At 40.7% G+C, this 16,149-nt stretch overlaps 1 protein-coding gene across 3 annotated transcripts in view; it reads right to left on the bottom strand.

Moving 5' to 3' along the window:
* The window catches only part of LOC103046416 (collagen alpha-3(VI) chain), a 138,300-nt gene that overhangs the window by 101,593 nt on the left and 20,558 nt on the right, over positions 1 to 16,149 (bottom strand). For all 3 annotated transcript variants that reach the window (XM_049484680.1, XM_049484681.1, XM_049484682.1), the window contains 3 exons: positions 13,384 to 13,977; positions 12,661 to 13,257; positions 11,958 to 12,572 (listed from right to left, as the gene is read on the bottom strand). In XM_049484680.1, the coding sequence (XP_049340637.1) occupies positions 11,958 to 12,572; positions 12,661 to 13,257; positions 13,384 to 13,977 (1,806 nt within the window). The remainder of the gene's footprint in view (positions 1 to 11,957; positions 12,573 to 12,660; positions 13,258 to 13,383; positions 13,978 to 16,149) is intronic.

Below are 16,149 nucleotides of genomic sequence, written 5' to 3'. Positions count from 1 at the left end.
TTGGATTCGTAAGCATGCTTTATGTTTGATGTTCTTTTGAAAGCATAACTATTGTCTTACGTTTTGGCAAAACTCTTAGAGATAATTACAGATAACCAGGCTGTGCAGCACTAAAAATCCTAATGAAAGGATTCCAATTCTGAAGGCAGAACACTTTAGTCTAAAACCCTCAGACAAGCCCTACACTTAATCTTGTACGAATTTTTCTCTGCAGAGTTAAATGTACAATAACCTGACAGACTTTAAAATAAAAAAACATAGGGACAACAATCTGTAGTTAGCTTCAATGGCTGTGTTTAAAGTTTATAAATATTAGTGAGAATCTGTCTTACCTATGACTGTGGGTGTCACTGGTGTTGCATATAAAACCGCACTTTGGAGCGAGGTGATAAACTGCTGCTGGACACTGGCAAGGTCAGAAAGCTCAGAAACAGACTGAGTGTAGGAAGGATCACTGACAATTCTCTGAATTTCTCTGCTCGAATTCCTGGTGCCAACACCAAGAATCAAGACCCCACTTTCTTTCAGAGCAGAGGCATAAATATCGATGTTATCATTCGACCTTGATCCACTGAGCAGGATGAGAATCTGAGGGACACCCTCTTGACGTCTACTGCCAGCAGAGGCAGTGAAGACATTGTCTTTCACATACTGGAGAGCTGACCCGGTGTTGAGGGGTCTCCCTCCCCTGTGCCTTAGAGTTCTGACAGTGCCAAGAACGTCAGCCTTTGCAGAGTAGGTATTCAGGTTGAAATGGAGCTGAGGCTCTCTACTGTACTGCACCACTGAGACACGGTCTCTGTTGTCATCTATGGATAATTTTTCAACAATTTTTTGTACGAAGTCAAGCATAACTGGGAATCCATTCCTAGAGCCATCTGAGCCATCCAGTAGGAAGACAACATCCTTTCTGGAGGTGTCAAAATCAACTAGAAAGACAACAATGGCATTTGTTAAAACCTGTCTAAGAGAGCGCTAAACGCTTTACGGAGGCTACATGAGAATTTCCAAACATAAGACCAAAGAAAACAGAAAAGCTACAAAAAATAGTACTGCAAAATGTGCTAACAGCATTCTTTCACACAGACATACCGGTAGGAGTTGGTGATGCTGGCGTGACAGAAACAGTAACAGCCTCAACAGTGTTCAGAAGCTGCTCTTGGACATTTGGAAGGTCAGTGAATTCTGACACAGACAGAGCATAACTAGGCTCGTATGAAATCCTCTGCAGTTCTCTGCTATCAGAGCTCCTTGAGCCTACTGTGAATATCAAGACTCCCATGTCCTTCAGAGCAGAGGCTGGCACATCAACGTTGTCAAATGACCTGCCGCCACTCAGCAGGATCAGTATCTGTGGCACGCCCTCCAGACGTCTGCTGCCGGAGGAGGCAGTGAAGACATTGTCTCTGACGTGCTGGAGAGCGGCTCCGGTGTTCAGTGGTCTTCCTCCTTTGTGCCTGAGCACTCTAACTGTGTCAAGAACGTCATCCTTTGTTGTGTACGAGTTCAGGTAGAAATGGGTTTCAGGATCTCTGCTGAACTGGACTACAGAAACACGGTCTTTGTCCTCAGCTACATTCAGCTTGTTCACAACTTTTAGGACAAAGTCCTTCATTGCAGAGAACCCACTGCGAGTGCCATCTGATCCATCCAGTAGGAAAACAACATCTCTCCTTTGTGCAGTTGGTTGTACTATGGAGATTAAGGTTAAAAAGGAAAATCATTGTAAACAAGCTGCATTGGTCATAAAACAAGACTGTAGCTTGATTTTAGGAAGTTTCTGATGGTACATAGGTTTTCATATCTTCACTGCTATAAACAACAGGCAGAATTTGGAGCAACTATGAGAAAATCTAGCTCAAAAAAGACTGCATGAAATGGATCAATGCTCTTTTTGTCTTACCTATCAGAGTTGGAGGAGCAGTCGTGGCCTCTACGAGTACGGTGCTAATGCTGTTGAAAAGCTGCTCTTGTACATTGGGGAGGTCAGTAAACTCTGCCACTGAGAGTGTGTAACTAGGGTCATATGAGATCTTCTGCAGTTCTCTATTGTCAGAGCCCCTTGATCCTACAGTAAAGGTCAAGACTCCAAGCTCTTTTAGCGAAGAGGCTGGTGTGTCTACGTTATCAAACGACCTTCCACCACTCAACAAAATCAGTAGCTGCGGGACCCCCTCTAGACGCCTGCTTCCAGAAGATGCAGTGAAGACATTGTCCCTCACATACTGGAGAGCTGCTCCAGTGTTGAGGGGTCGACCCCCTTTGTGACGTAGACCTCTGAGAGCGTTGAGAACGTTCTCCTTTGTTACGTATGTGTTAAGGTAGAAAAGGGCCTCTGGATCTCTGCTGAACTGGACTACAGAGACACGATCTCTCCCCTCTGCCACATTCAATCTATCCACCATTCTTTGAACAAAATCGCGCATGGCTGGGAAAGAGTTCCTAGTTCCATCTGAACCATCCAAAAGGAACACTACGTCCCTCCTGGCCATTCTTCGGTCAGCTACAGGCAGTAAATAGAAAACAGTCGTGTCAGCCTTCGCTGTATGCTTTGAACAATGGACATTTTTTAAGTATGAGATTATGAACTGAATAAAATCACATCTTGTCTCAATCATTTACAACCAGTCTTATGCGATACACTGTTCAAATCTCTTAATTTGATACAATTGGCTGATCTTGGATTCGTAAGCATGCTTTATGTTTGATGTTCTTTTGAAAGCATAACTATTGTCTTACGTTTTGGCAAAACTCTTAGAGATAATTACAGATAACCAGGCTGTGCAGCACTAAAAATCCTAATGAAAGGATTCCAATTCTGAAGGCAGAACACTTTAGTCTAAAACCCTCAGACAAGCCCTACACTTAATCTTGTACGAATTTTTCTCTGCAGAGTTAAATGTACAATAACCTGATAGACTTTAAAATAAAAAACATAGGGACAACAATCTGTAGTTAGCTTCAATGGCTGTGTTTAAAGTTTGTAAATATTAGTGAGAATCTGTCTTACCTATGACTGTGGGTGTCACTGGTGTTGCATATAAAACCACACTTTGGAGCGAGGTGATAAACTGCTGCTGGACACTGGCAAGGTCAGAAAGCTCAGAAACAGACTGAGTGTAGGATGGATCACTGACAATTCTCTGAATTTCTCTGCTCGAATTCCTCGTGCCAACACCAAGAATCAAGACCCCACTTTCTTTCAGAGCAGAGGCAGGAATATCGATGTTATCATTCGACCTTGATCCACTGAGCAGGATGAGAATCTGAGGGACACCCTCTTGACGTCTACTGCCAGCAGAGGCAGTGAAGACATTGTCTTTCACATACTGGAGAGCTGACCCGGTGTTGAGGGGTCTCCCTCCCCTGTGCCTTAGAGTTCTGACAGTGCCAAGAACGTCAGCCTTTGCAGAGTAGGTATTCAGGTTGAAATGGAGCTGAGGCTCTCTACTGTACTGCACCACTGAGACACGGTCTCTGTTGTCATCTATGGATAATTTTTCAAAAAATTTTTGTACGAAGTCAAGCATAACTGGGAATCCATTCCTAGAGCCATCTGAGCCATCCAGTAGGAAGACAACATCCTTTCTGGAGGTGTCAAAATCAACTAGAAAGACAACAATGGCATTTGTTAAAACCTGTCTAAGAGAGCGCTAATCGCTTTACGGAGGCTACATGAGAATTTCCAAACATAAGACCAAAGAAAACAGAAAAGCTACAAAAAATAGTACTGCAAAATGTGCTAACAGCATTCTTTCACACAGACATACCGGTAGGAGTTGGTGATGCTGGCGTGACAGAAACAGTAACAGCCTCAACAGTGTTCAGAAGCTGCTCTTGGACATTTGGAAGGTCAGTGAATTCTGACACAGACAGAGCATAACTAGGCTCGTATGAAATCCTCTGCAGTTCTCTGCTATCAGAGCTCCTTGAGCCTACTGTGAATATCAAGACTCCCATGTCCTTCAGAGCAGAGGCTGGCACATCAACGTTGTCAAATGACCTGCCGCCACTCAGCAGGATCAGTATCTGTGGCACGCCCTCCAGACGTCTGCTGCCGGAGGAGGCAGTGAAGACATTGTCTCTGACGTGCTGGAGAGCGGCTCCGGTGTTCAGTGGTCTTCCTCCTTTGTGCCTGAGCACTCTAACTGTGTCAAGAACGTCATCCTTTGTTGTGTACGAGTTCAGGTAGAAATGGGTTTCAGGATCTCTGCTGAACTGGACTACAGAAACACGGTCTTTGTCCTCAGCTACATTCAGCTTGTTCACAACTTTTAGGACAAAGTCCTTCATTGCAGAGAACCCACTGCGAGTGCCATCTGATCCATCCAGTAGGAAAACAACATCTCTCCTTTGTGCAGTTGGTTGTACTATGGAGATTAAGGTTAAAAAGGAAAATCATTGTAAACAAGCTGCATTGGTCATAAAAACAAGACTGTAGCTTGATTTTAGGAAGTTTCTGATGGTACATAGGTTTTCATATCTTCACTGCTATAAACAACAGGCAGAATTTGGAGCAACTATGAGAAAATCTAGCTCAAAAAAGACTGCATGAAATGGATCAATGCTCTTTTTGTCTTACCTATCAGAGTTGGAGGAGCAGTCGTGGCCTCTACGAGTACGGTGCTAATGCTGTTGAAAAGCTGCTCTTGTACATTGGGGAGGTCAGTAAACTCTGCCACTGAGAGTGTGTAACTAGGGTCATATGAGATCTTCTGCAGTTCTCTATTGTCAGAGCCCCTTGATCCTACAGTAAAGGTCAAGACTCCAAGCTCTTTTAGCGAAGAGGCTGGTGTGTCTATGTTATCAAACGACCTTCCACCACTCAACAAAATCAGTAGCTGCGGGACCCCCTCTAGACGCCTGCTTCCAGAAGATGCAGTGAAGACATTGTCCCTCACATACTGGAGAGCTGCTCCAGTGTTGAGGGGTCGACCCCCTTTGTGACGTAGTCCTCTGAGAGCGTTGAGAACGTTCTCCTTTGTTACGTATGTGTTAAGGTAGAAAAGGGCCTCTGGGTCTCTGCTGAACTGGACTACAGAGACACGATCTCTCCCCTCTGCCACATTCAATCTATCCACCATTCTTTGAACAAAATCGCGCATGGCTGGGAAAGAGTTCCTAGTTCCATCTGAACCATCCAAAAGGAACACTATGTCTCTCTGTATGTGTAGTTTGCCTAAGACATTGAAAATGTTCATAGAAATAACTTAAACTTTGAATAAATTTTGCTTTATTTTTGTCATTTATTTGTGTCATGTATTGAGAGTTGACTTACCCATTTCTAGTTCTTTTTGTTTTTTTTGTAAATAAACAGTTAACATTTCCTCTTCGATTTGCTGTTGGATATCTGGCAAGTAAGATAAGTCATCCACAAAGAACGGCTTTTTGATAGATGATATGCTTTGTAGTTCTTCATTGTCAGATTTTTGTCCTCCTATTGTAATTATGGACACACCAACATTTTTTAGTGCACTGACCGGTTCCACCACACTGTCTTTAGATTTTCCACTTGTTAGCAGAATTAATATTTGAGGGACTCCATCAGTTTGTCTACTTCCAGAAGAGCTTGCAAATACATTACTTTTTACATGCAACAAAGCAGAGCCTGTATTGAGTGGTCTTCCGCCTCGGTGGGTAAGACTTTTTACAGCATTTAGCACATCTTGTTTTCTTGAGAATGAATTGAGATAAAAATTAGCAACTGCTATGTTACTGTACTGAATTACTGAAATTCTGTCATCATCAACTCCAACAGGTAGATTTGCAATGATATTGTACAGAAAATCACGTATTGCTTGAAATCCTCGTCTAGTGTTATCTGAGCCATCCACAAGAAAAGCAATATCTCTTTTCATTCCTTCAATTTTATTTGGAATTGCTGAAAGTAGAATACACATGATTTGGTGATTCAAAAAAGAACATTAACACTACCCATGTCTTATAATAAATGTCTTTTTACAAAATGTTAATTAAAAGGGAACAAGCAGTACAGTTTTTTTAAACTTAAATAGAAAGCATCCTTACCATCAACTTGAATTTTTTCTCTGTGTTTTTCTTCTGCTAGTTTTACCAGTAAGCTCTGCTGAATATTTTGCAGATTATAAAAATCAGGTACTGCAAATGCATAGTCTGTCTGTGAAGATATGGCCTCCATTTCAACATGATCTGTTAATCTTGATCCAATGGCATAGATAATTACTCCAGCATTCTTCAATTTGCTTGCAGGCCCTCGAGGAGAGTCTCTTGATCTCCCACTTGCTACTAGCACAAGAATCTGTTTGGCACCTTCACTCTCTCGACTTCCTTTTCTAGGTGTTAGTACCATGTCTCTCACAAATTGTAGAGCTAAGCCAATATATTGAGGTCTTCCACCCTGTGGTCTCAGATTTTGCACAGCGTTCACTACCTGATCAACTGAAGTATAAGCGTTGAGGTCAAAGCTTGTAGCTGCAGTGTTGCTAAACTGCACAACAGCAATTTGATCCTTATTTTGGCCAACATCCAATGTTTTCACCAAACTGGCCACAAAGTCTCGTACTGCTGTAAATTGGTTTCTGACATCATCAGATCCATCAATGAGGAACACGATATCCCTTTTTGCAGCCCGAGTTTGAACTAGAATGAAAATATGAACATTTAAACTTTTTTAACTTATTCATTTGACTGATTCAATGATTAAGTACATTTGACAGCCTCTTTTTAGGTTAGTATTTGTACAGTCAGATCTATCCGTACAATAGGCATAGCAAACAATGATATTTAATTACATTTCAAAATTTTTGACTATCCAAAAGTTATTACACAAAAAACAAACTCCTCATTAGCTTGAATGATTGACTGGATTTATTAAATTAATTGGTGGAAAAAGTTAGACAGGTATTTTTCTGTATATTAGCTATGCTTAAAATAAGCTTTAATATTTAGCAGATGACAAGTACTACAGTTTGTGCTGTAGCTCATGCTGCTTTTGTACAGCACTCAAAATAAACCTCAAATGCATTCTTACTTTTGATAATCAACATAAGCGCTAGATAGGTTAAAACCATTTTTTAATTTGTGAATTACTTAAGCATATGCACTCTTACCCTCAGACGCTACAAACTCCTCTGGACCTTCTTCATCTCCATTCACAACTTTCGCAATGCTTTGGTAAATGCTGTTCAGATGGTTGAAGTCAGGAATGGAAAAGGCATGTGCGGGTGTAGAGGATACTGTCTGTAACTCCAAAGTATCAGCATTTCTTGTCCCAACAGTAAAGACTTTAATTCCACTTTTCCTTAATTTCTGTGAAATACCCCTGACATCATCATTTGACCGGCCACCACAAAACATGTATAGAATCTGAGACACATCCTCAAGTTGCCTGCCTCCAGAGGATGAGGTAAATATATTATCACTAGTGAACTGAAGGGCAGCACCGCTGTTCACTGGATATCCTCCTTTGTGCCTCACAGAGCGTAAGGAATTCAGTACCTCATTTTTGGTGGAATATGAATTTAAATAAAAGTCGGCTGTGGCATTCTGACTGTACTGGACAAAGGCGACCCTGTCACCATTTTCATCTACATTGAGATTTTCAATAACATTTTTAACAAAGCCACGGATTGCATCAAAGCCGTTTCTAGAATCATCAGATCCATCCACAAGAAATGCCACATCCCTTTTGATAGAATCTGAAACAAAATTTAATAAATGCTCGATTTCAAGACAGCAACATGTGCAGATAGACTTTGTAAAGCACAACCCAACAAATCATAGCAGCAGTATAAAACTACAGTAACATATTAAATCAAAATGAAACATATTTTAAATCTCTTACCAGAAAATGGTGGAATCATAGTTGCCACTTGTTTTATTGACAACCCTTGGATCAAAGACAAAATGTTTTCTGAAACTGTAAAAAGCTCATCTGAGTTAGAAATGAAGAAATAATTTGGTTGGTGGGATAGTGTTTGTAGTTCAAGAGTGTCAGCATTTTTTGTGCCAATACTGAATATAATGACTCCTTTTTCTTTCAGGGCTTTGACTGGGCCTCTAACATCATCTGTAGATCGCCCAGCACTCAGCAGTATCAAAATCTGTGGAACATTCTCTAAACGTCTACTTCCTGAGGGGATGGTAAACACATTGTCATTGGCATATGTTAAAGCTGCTCCAGTATTTAGCAATTGTCCACCTGTGTGTTTTAGCTGTTTTACGGCAGCTATAACGTTCTTTTTTGTTGAATGTGTATTTAAAAAGAACTCAGCTGCTGCCTTGTCACTGTACTGGACTACAGACATCTGATCTTGATTCTGTCCAATGTTCAGCCTCTCGGCCAACAACTGGACAAAAGCTTTTACACTTGAGAAGCTTTCTTTTGTGTTGTCTGAACCATCGATTAAAACAACAATGTCCTTTTGCCCATCATCTGTTGTAAGAAGGTAAAAAAGAAATGTAGTAAGTATTTATAGCTTATCTTACCATAATACATTAATTGACTTCACATAAAAAAAATTGTTAATTAACAGATATAATTAATGAGGCATTATTAATCAATACAAAATGTTTAAATAATGTCTTTATTCATTATTATTTACAGCCTTCTTAAGCAGTAAAAAATAGCAATGTGTAACAATGTATTTTAGCTAGTGTCAATTACCAATTACTTGAGAAATTACTTAACCATTAACCATGTTTATTTTAGCCACAGGTACTGTTATTTAATGTACTTTTATTTTAAAGTATTGCCAAAAATTACTTATTTCCTTTCAAACCACATATAGACATCTCAGAGATATTTATATTTTGCATGATGCAGAGGAAAACTAAACACACAAACGTGTACATATGTACAATAAGAAACACAGAAATTAGGATGATGTGATTAATGATTGTGATTATTCATGTCATTTATTTTCTTAAAAAAGTCTGACATGCCATATATTTCCTTAAAATAATTTAATATTTTTCTTTTTACTCTAGAGAAAACATTTACACAAAGATCTTTAGATCAGATCAGGTCTGTGAAGACATTTAAATACTGCATTCCAAAAATGATATCTTAGTAGTTAAATGAATCCTTACCCACTAAAGTTGATTGCAGTCTCCTTGGCTGAGAAGGCACTCGTTTAACATAGGACATAAGCTCCTGCTCAATACTCTGAAGGTTATCAAACTGCGATACAGTAAAACTGTGACTAGGGACATATGATATTGCCTGAAGCTGAATAATGTCTGCAGTCTGAGTGCCAACACTGAATGGCACAATTTTTTCATGTTTCAGTGCTGCTGCTGGACCTCGAACATCATCCTGGGACCTTCCACCAGTCACCAGAATAAGAATCTGAGGAACACCCTCAAAGTGCCTGCTTCCAGCAGATGCAATAAAGACATGATTCTTAACATATTCAAGAGCTGCCCCAGTGTTAAGAGGCCTTCCTCCACGGTGCTGCATGTTTCCAAGAGACTTAAGGACATCTCTCTTTGAGAAGTATGAATTCAGGAGGAAATGAGCTTGTGCTTGAGTGCTGTATTGGACAACAGACACTCTGTCTTTGTTCTCGTCAATGTTAAATTTATCCACCATTCTTTCAACGAACTGACGCATGATTGGAAATCCATCCCTAGTGTCGCCAGACCCATCGAGTAGAAACACAACGTCTCTCCGTTCTGCATCTAATTCAACTGGGATACAAATGAAATAGCATAATCAAAATGAAAATCCTATAAATTATCCAGTCTTTTAATTAGCAGAAAAACAAAATTATTAATTACTATGCTATGAATGTACATTAAACATAATAAATACATGCTATTAGTATTGTTGTACCATACTGTTAGACTCTTGAAGATTTGGGGCGCAAATAAAGTATATTAGAAAAACATAGATTTCTTCCCGACTGAAATCTATGAAAGTTGTCAAAATAACAAGCCGCTGAGCAAAAGTTTGAAGATGAGGAATTTATGCTGATGGAACATCAACAATGATTCGGAAATCATTGATTTAAGGAAGAGTTAATGATGAAACACAGGCTTCATTCTAATGAAAGGAATAGTCTTCCAAAAGACAATGGAAGTTTCCACTTAGAAGTGAAACAGAAGAAGACAATAATAGATGAAAGGATTTAGCAGCAAAGCAGATATTGTCATAAGGATTGGGAGGCTGAATCCATTAAAGGACCATCCATTGTTTTTTTTCTTCACATCCAGTTATAAACCGATCACAAGAAAAGATCCGGTATATGAAATCACCATTTTTAAAGCAAATAAAGAGAACATTTCTTACCAATAATGGTGGGGGGCTCTGTTCCCATTTTGGACTTCAAAAAAGAGAGAATTTCCAGCTGAACTGATAAGAGTTCACCAAAGACTGGTAGGTTAAAAAGAAACCGAGGTGAATATGCGATGCTCTCAAGCTCCCTCTGAACAGCATTCTTCAACCCAATGGCAATGGACAGAACCCCAAAAGTCTTGAGATCTTCAGCAGAAGCTGCCACATCATCACTGGACTCTCCTCCAATCATTACAATCAAAAGCTGAGGAACTCCACGCTCATACCTGCTTCCAGAAGCAGTAGTGAAAATGTTGGACCTTACATATTGCAGTGCTGCACCGGTATTTAGAACTCTTCCACCCTTGGGCCTGAGGTTTCTTATGGCATATATGATGTCTTTCTGGCTTTTGTGAGTGTTAAGATCAAAATGCACTAAAGTATCTTCGCTATATTGGACTACAGCAATTCGAACATCATCTCTGTCAATGTCCAGATCCACAGCCATTCTTCGAATAAACTCACGGATGGCGGGCAGTCCATTTCTGGATTGGTCCGAGCCATCAAAAAGAAAGACAATATCTCGGAAGTTGTCTCCTGCATCAGCCAAGGTATATTAGAAGAAATATTTGATTCAGTTGATTAACTGAACAGTGATGCGTTTTAACACAAGAGACAAAGTACAAACCAAAGGGTTTAAAGGCAAAACAATAGGAACATCTTAGAAATTAATGTGTGAGAAAATTCCAAGGAGAGCATGTAAACTGCCAAGGAAAAACACTTTCTTGGGCAGGACATTCTTTCAAAAGAAAAAATGCCAAGTGAAGAAAAGACGGAGATCGTTTCTAGAGTAAAAACTGGCATTGTAAAAAGATTTTAAAGCCAACGTGTCATATTAAACAATTTCAGTGTTTCACAATAAAAAAATGCCAATAAACAAGGCCTGGAAATAAATTGCATATAAAAGTGAAAGCTCTTACCAGCTGTGTCAGGCATTCCAGTGTATGATATGTAGTCCAAGTCTCTGGAAACACTCTTTAGGGATGAAACCAGTCGTGGCTCAACTTTGTGAAGGTCATCAAAACTACTGACCTGGTGTATAAAGCTGGGTTGGAACGCAACTGCTTTTAACTCATTTGGATCTGCGTTTCCCACACCAATACACAGTGAAACAACTTCAAGATCTCGCAGAGCAGAGGCAGGACCTGCTACTTCATCACTAGATCCTCTACTGCTCAATAAAATCAGAACCTGTTGGACTCCTTCAAGTCGTCTGCTCCCAGATGAGGAAGTAAAAACCTGGTGCCTCACAAACTGCAAGGCAGCTCCAAGCTTTGCCCCACTTCCACCCTTATGTTTCAAAACCTTTATTGCGTTTAGCATATCCTGTTTCCTTGTATGTGTATTGAGATAAAAATTGACTGAGGAGTCCTCGCTGTACTGAACCACTGAAATTCTGTCTTTGCCCTCCTCCACATTGAGTTTTTCCACAACTTTTTCAACAAAATCCCGAACAGCAGGGAAGCCATTTTTGGAAACATCAGAACCATCCAGTAGAAACACAACATCTTTTGCTACTTTGTTGCCAAAAGCTAAGACAGAATAAATAATAAAAAAGACTTTCAAAAACACAAAGTCCCAGCCTCTGCCACACAACAATTTTGCACTGCTGACCATGAGAACATTGTAAAAGTTCACGTACCTTCCATGAGGACGACGTCCAGTTGTTCCTTCGGTAGACTCACATAGCTGTTAAGCTTTTGCTGGACTGTGCTGAGCTGGCTGAATTCCTTTACGTTGAAGGCAAATGATGGATTGTGAGAAATGGCCTCAATCTGCTTAGGATCTGCATTTTTCACTCCAACACCAAAAGGCACCACTCCTTCAGTCTTTAAGGCATTAGCTGGTTCTTTAACGCTATCCCTTGATTTCCCTCCTGTTAGAACGATTAAAAACTGAGGGACATTTTGGGCTGCTCTGCTGCCGTAGTTTGATGATAAGACGGTGTCTTTCATAAATTTTAAAGCAATCCCAGTATTTAGACTCCTGCCACCAACTGGAGTGAGCCCCCTGAGGGCCCTCAAGACTTCTTCTTTGGTTTTGTAGGTGTTTAGGTAGAAACTAGGGGTTGCTCTATCACTGTGTTGGGCAACAGCAACCCGCACTTTATCAAAACTAACGTCGAGGGGCTCAATGACCTTGATTATGAAGTCACGGATGTAACCAAAGTCTCGTCTAACATCATCAGAGCCATCTATTAAAAAGGCAACATCCCTCTCGCCGCCACTCGTCGAAATGACTGTAGGAGTAACTGTTTCTAGAGGGGAAAAACACAATAGTGCATTACAATTTAGTTAGGGAATACAGTATATTAAAAATGCTCAGATTTACTCAGATATACTCACCATGATTGCCTACAACGGTGGTGAGGGGTGTCAGGATTTGTTCAACAAGGCTTGGCAAGGCTGTAAAGCTCTGTTCATAGTATGCCAGATTTGGAACAAAAGCGACTGTCCTCAACTCATTTTCTGCTACCTGGCCAGCTCCGACAGCAAAGGTCAGGACTCCAGCCAGTGCTACCTGGTCTGCAACTCTTTTGACTTCATCTTGAGATGAAGCTCCAGTAATAAGTATCAGTACTTGTTGGACCCCCTGATTTCTTCTAGAACCAGCTGAAGCCTGGAAGTGGTTGGCGATAGCATACTGAAGTGCTGCTCCAGTGCGCACCACGTTTCCACCCATCAGTCGTAGCTGAGCTATGTTAGTAAGCACATCTTGTTTGGTGGTGTGAGAATTCAGATAGAATTCAGTTTTCTGTGTGTCAGCAAACTGCATCAGGCCAATGCGCACTCGCTCCGGACGAACATCTAGTCGGGTGACTATACCGGACATGAATTCCCGTACAGAAGGTAGGTTTGCATTTCCAACATAGTCTGATCCATCGACCAAGAAGACAAAGTCCCTGACTACTCGCTGGGTCTGAATAGTTGTTATTTCAATTTCTGTGTGGAAAAAATACAATGAACAGCATTACTTTCCCATAAATAATGGTTTAAATTAATCGCAAAAGTATATTTAAGTTTAAGGTCTTTTTTAAAATTCTGAAATTCTAATTCTTGTACCTTTACCTGATTCAGTAGGTCCCTCTGGGGTTATAATACCTGAGAGTGTGGAGAGTGGGGATACAATCGGTTTGGGATTGCGTAATAACAACCGAAGGTCCTTCAGCATGAAGACCATGCTCTCCGCAAAAGCTATCTGCTTGAGTTCAGCTTCATCAGCTGCCTTGGATCCAACAGCCAAGGTTAGGACACCCACACGCTGTAGGGCCTCAGCTGGTTGTTGGACACTGTCTCTAGACTTCTTGCTGGTGATCAGCAATACAAGCTGGGGCACTGCTTCTTGAATGCGACTGCCTTTTCCAGAGGTGAGCATATTGGTCCTCACAAAGTCCAAAGCAGCACCAATGTTGACATCAGGTGAGGGTTTAGGTTTAATTCGACCAAGGGCTGATATTAGACCTTTCTTTGAGTCAAATGAATTGAGATCAATCTCAACACTTGGGGTGTTGGAAAACATAGCCACGCCAATCTGCACTTCTTCAGTCCCAATTGGCATTGTGTCAATAAATTTTCTGATGAATTCACGTACTGCATTGATGGAGGTGGAACCCATGCTGCTGTCAATAAGAAATATTATGTCCCTCTTTGAAACGGCCAAGGCTGAAATGAAAAAATCCAGAGTAACAAGCATTAAAATTTGGCTTCAGCGCACATCATGTTACAGCATAAACTGTGAAAATGAACTTGTATTTATGTTTATCAGGGATATAAGGATGCAAATTGCATGGATCATTTTTAATTGTTAAAATAAACTACTTTTTTTTTGTGGAAAAAACAACGTCCTGTACAAAGACAGAGTTTAGATTTTATACTTGTTAGGTCCTACTAATTCTGAATAGCTAGGAAATTAAAAATGCACACCAAGCAAATGTCTGGGTCTCATGAAGTTAGAACATTTTGTTTCTTTAATGAGTAAATACAGTGTGTAACGGCACTGCGTCTAGAGGTTCATTAATTTTTGTAAATTGTAGATGTCATGCAAAAACCCTGCATCTCCAAAACTGTATCTTAAAGTTAACGTCATTTCAAAGCATTTTTTGTGCATTCATCATGAAATTTTGACATATTGTAAAGAACACATCTACATATTTATGGCCAACAATATTGTCACCCATGCAACGCTCCTATGAACCGGTTGAATGTATCAATTATTTTTATACTGTTTATATTGTTAGTTGCATGGTTATTTTTTTTTGTTTAGAGAGAAACAACACTGTTAAATCTTTCCACACAGAACACCAGAAATGGACTGAACAACATTACTGGCACCGTCAACATTTGATAGCACACACTTTGCAAACAATACCTTCTTCAAATCTAAACAAAACATAAATATTAAAGCATTTGCAATTGTATTTGGTTTCTTTTTTTCAAGATTGAAGGGATGCCAATAGTTTTACTGGTAACTGTTTTTCAATTTTGCAGAGTTTAGGGTAAGAACTAAATTCTTTTTTTTTTCTTTTCTGTCCCATTTTCTCCACAATTTACATGGCCAATCACGTAACCCACTCATTAGGACTCCCCCTATCACTAGTAATGCCCCAATAGGAGGCATTACACATGCTTCCTCCGATACATGTGAAGTCAGCCACCGCTTCTTTTCGAGCTGCTGCTGATGCAGCATTGCCGAGCAGCCAGCGCGCTTGGAGGACAGTGCAGTGGCTCGGTTCTGATACATCAGCTCACAGACGCCCTGTGCTGGAGACATCACCCTAGGAGTGATCACCCAAATCGCCATCTAACCACCCGGATGGAACAGGGCCAATTGTGCTCCCACTGAGCGCCGGCAGCTTGATGGCAAAGCTACATGAGTGGGAGTTCGAACCTGTGACCTCCCGCTCATAGCGCTTTAGACCGCTGGACCACTCGGCGCCCCCTAAAGTCTCATTTTATGTGAAAAAAGGTAAAACCTTTGTGAACATAGTTAGCCTGCTCTAAACACTCCATATATACCCTTTAATGGATGCTTTAAGTGACAAATTAACCAAAAACAAACACCCATCTCAGCTGAAGCCTAAACTCTGGAAGTTATAAATAAATAGTTATAAATAAACATATAATATTCTCTGAAACTGTTCTGCAGTTGTAGAACATGTTTTTCCTGAAGTCTTGATAATGGTGGAGAGTCCTATAGAAAATCTCCTGTGTTGGTATGAAATCTGGACAGAAAGTTCTTGACAGGTCTTAAGAGTGAGGTTGATTGATCAGCGTACTCATGATGAGGCCAGGAGACTTATGGTGGAGTGAGGACTGATAGTGGGTGCAGGTGAATTATGGGAGTTGTAGTGAGGTCTGATGGTGGGTGCAGGTAAATTATGGGAGTTGGAGTGAGGGCTGATAGTGGGTGCAGGTGAATTATGGGAGTTGGAGTCAGGGCTGAGTGTGGGTGCAGGTAAATTAGGGGAGTTGGAGTGAGGTGTAAATGTGGGTGAGGGTGAATTATGGTGGTTGGAATGATGGCTGATAACAGGTGCAGGTGAACTATTGGAGTTGGAGTGAGGTCTGATAGTGGGTGCAGATGATTTATGGGAGTTGAAATAAAGGCTGATGGCGAGTGCAGGTGAATTATGGGAGTTGGAGTGAGGTCTGATAGTGGGTGCTAGTGAATTATGGGAGTTGGAGTGAGGTCTGAAAGTGGGTGCTAGTGAATTATGGGAGTTGGAGTGAGGGCTGATAGTGGGTGCTAGTGAATTATGGGAGTTGGAGTGAGGTCTGAAAGTGGGTGCAGGTGAATTATGGGAGTTGGAGTGAGGGCTGATAGTGGGTGCTAGT

The sequence above is a fragment of the Astyanax mexicanus genome, chromosome 11, assembly GCF_023375975.1.
Source record: "Astyanax mexicanus isolate ESR-SI-001 chromosome 11, AstMex3_surface, whole genome shotgun sequence".
In the NCBI taxonomy this organism is placed as follows: Eukaryota; Metazoa; Chordata; class Actinopteri; order Characiformes; family Acestrorhamphidae; genus Astyanax; species Astyanax mexicanus.
Note: the sequence above shows the minus strand (reverse complement) of the source record. Positions and strands in the feature narration are given on the sequence as shown.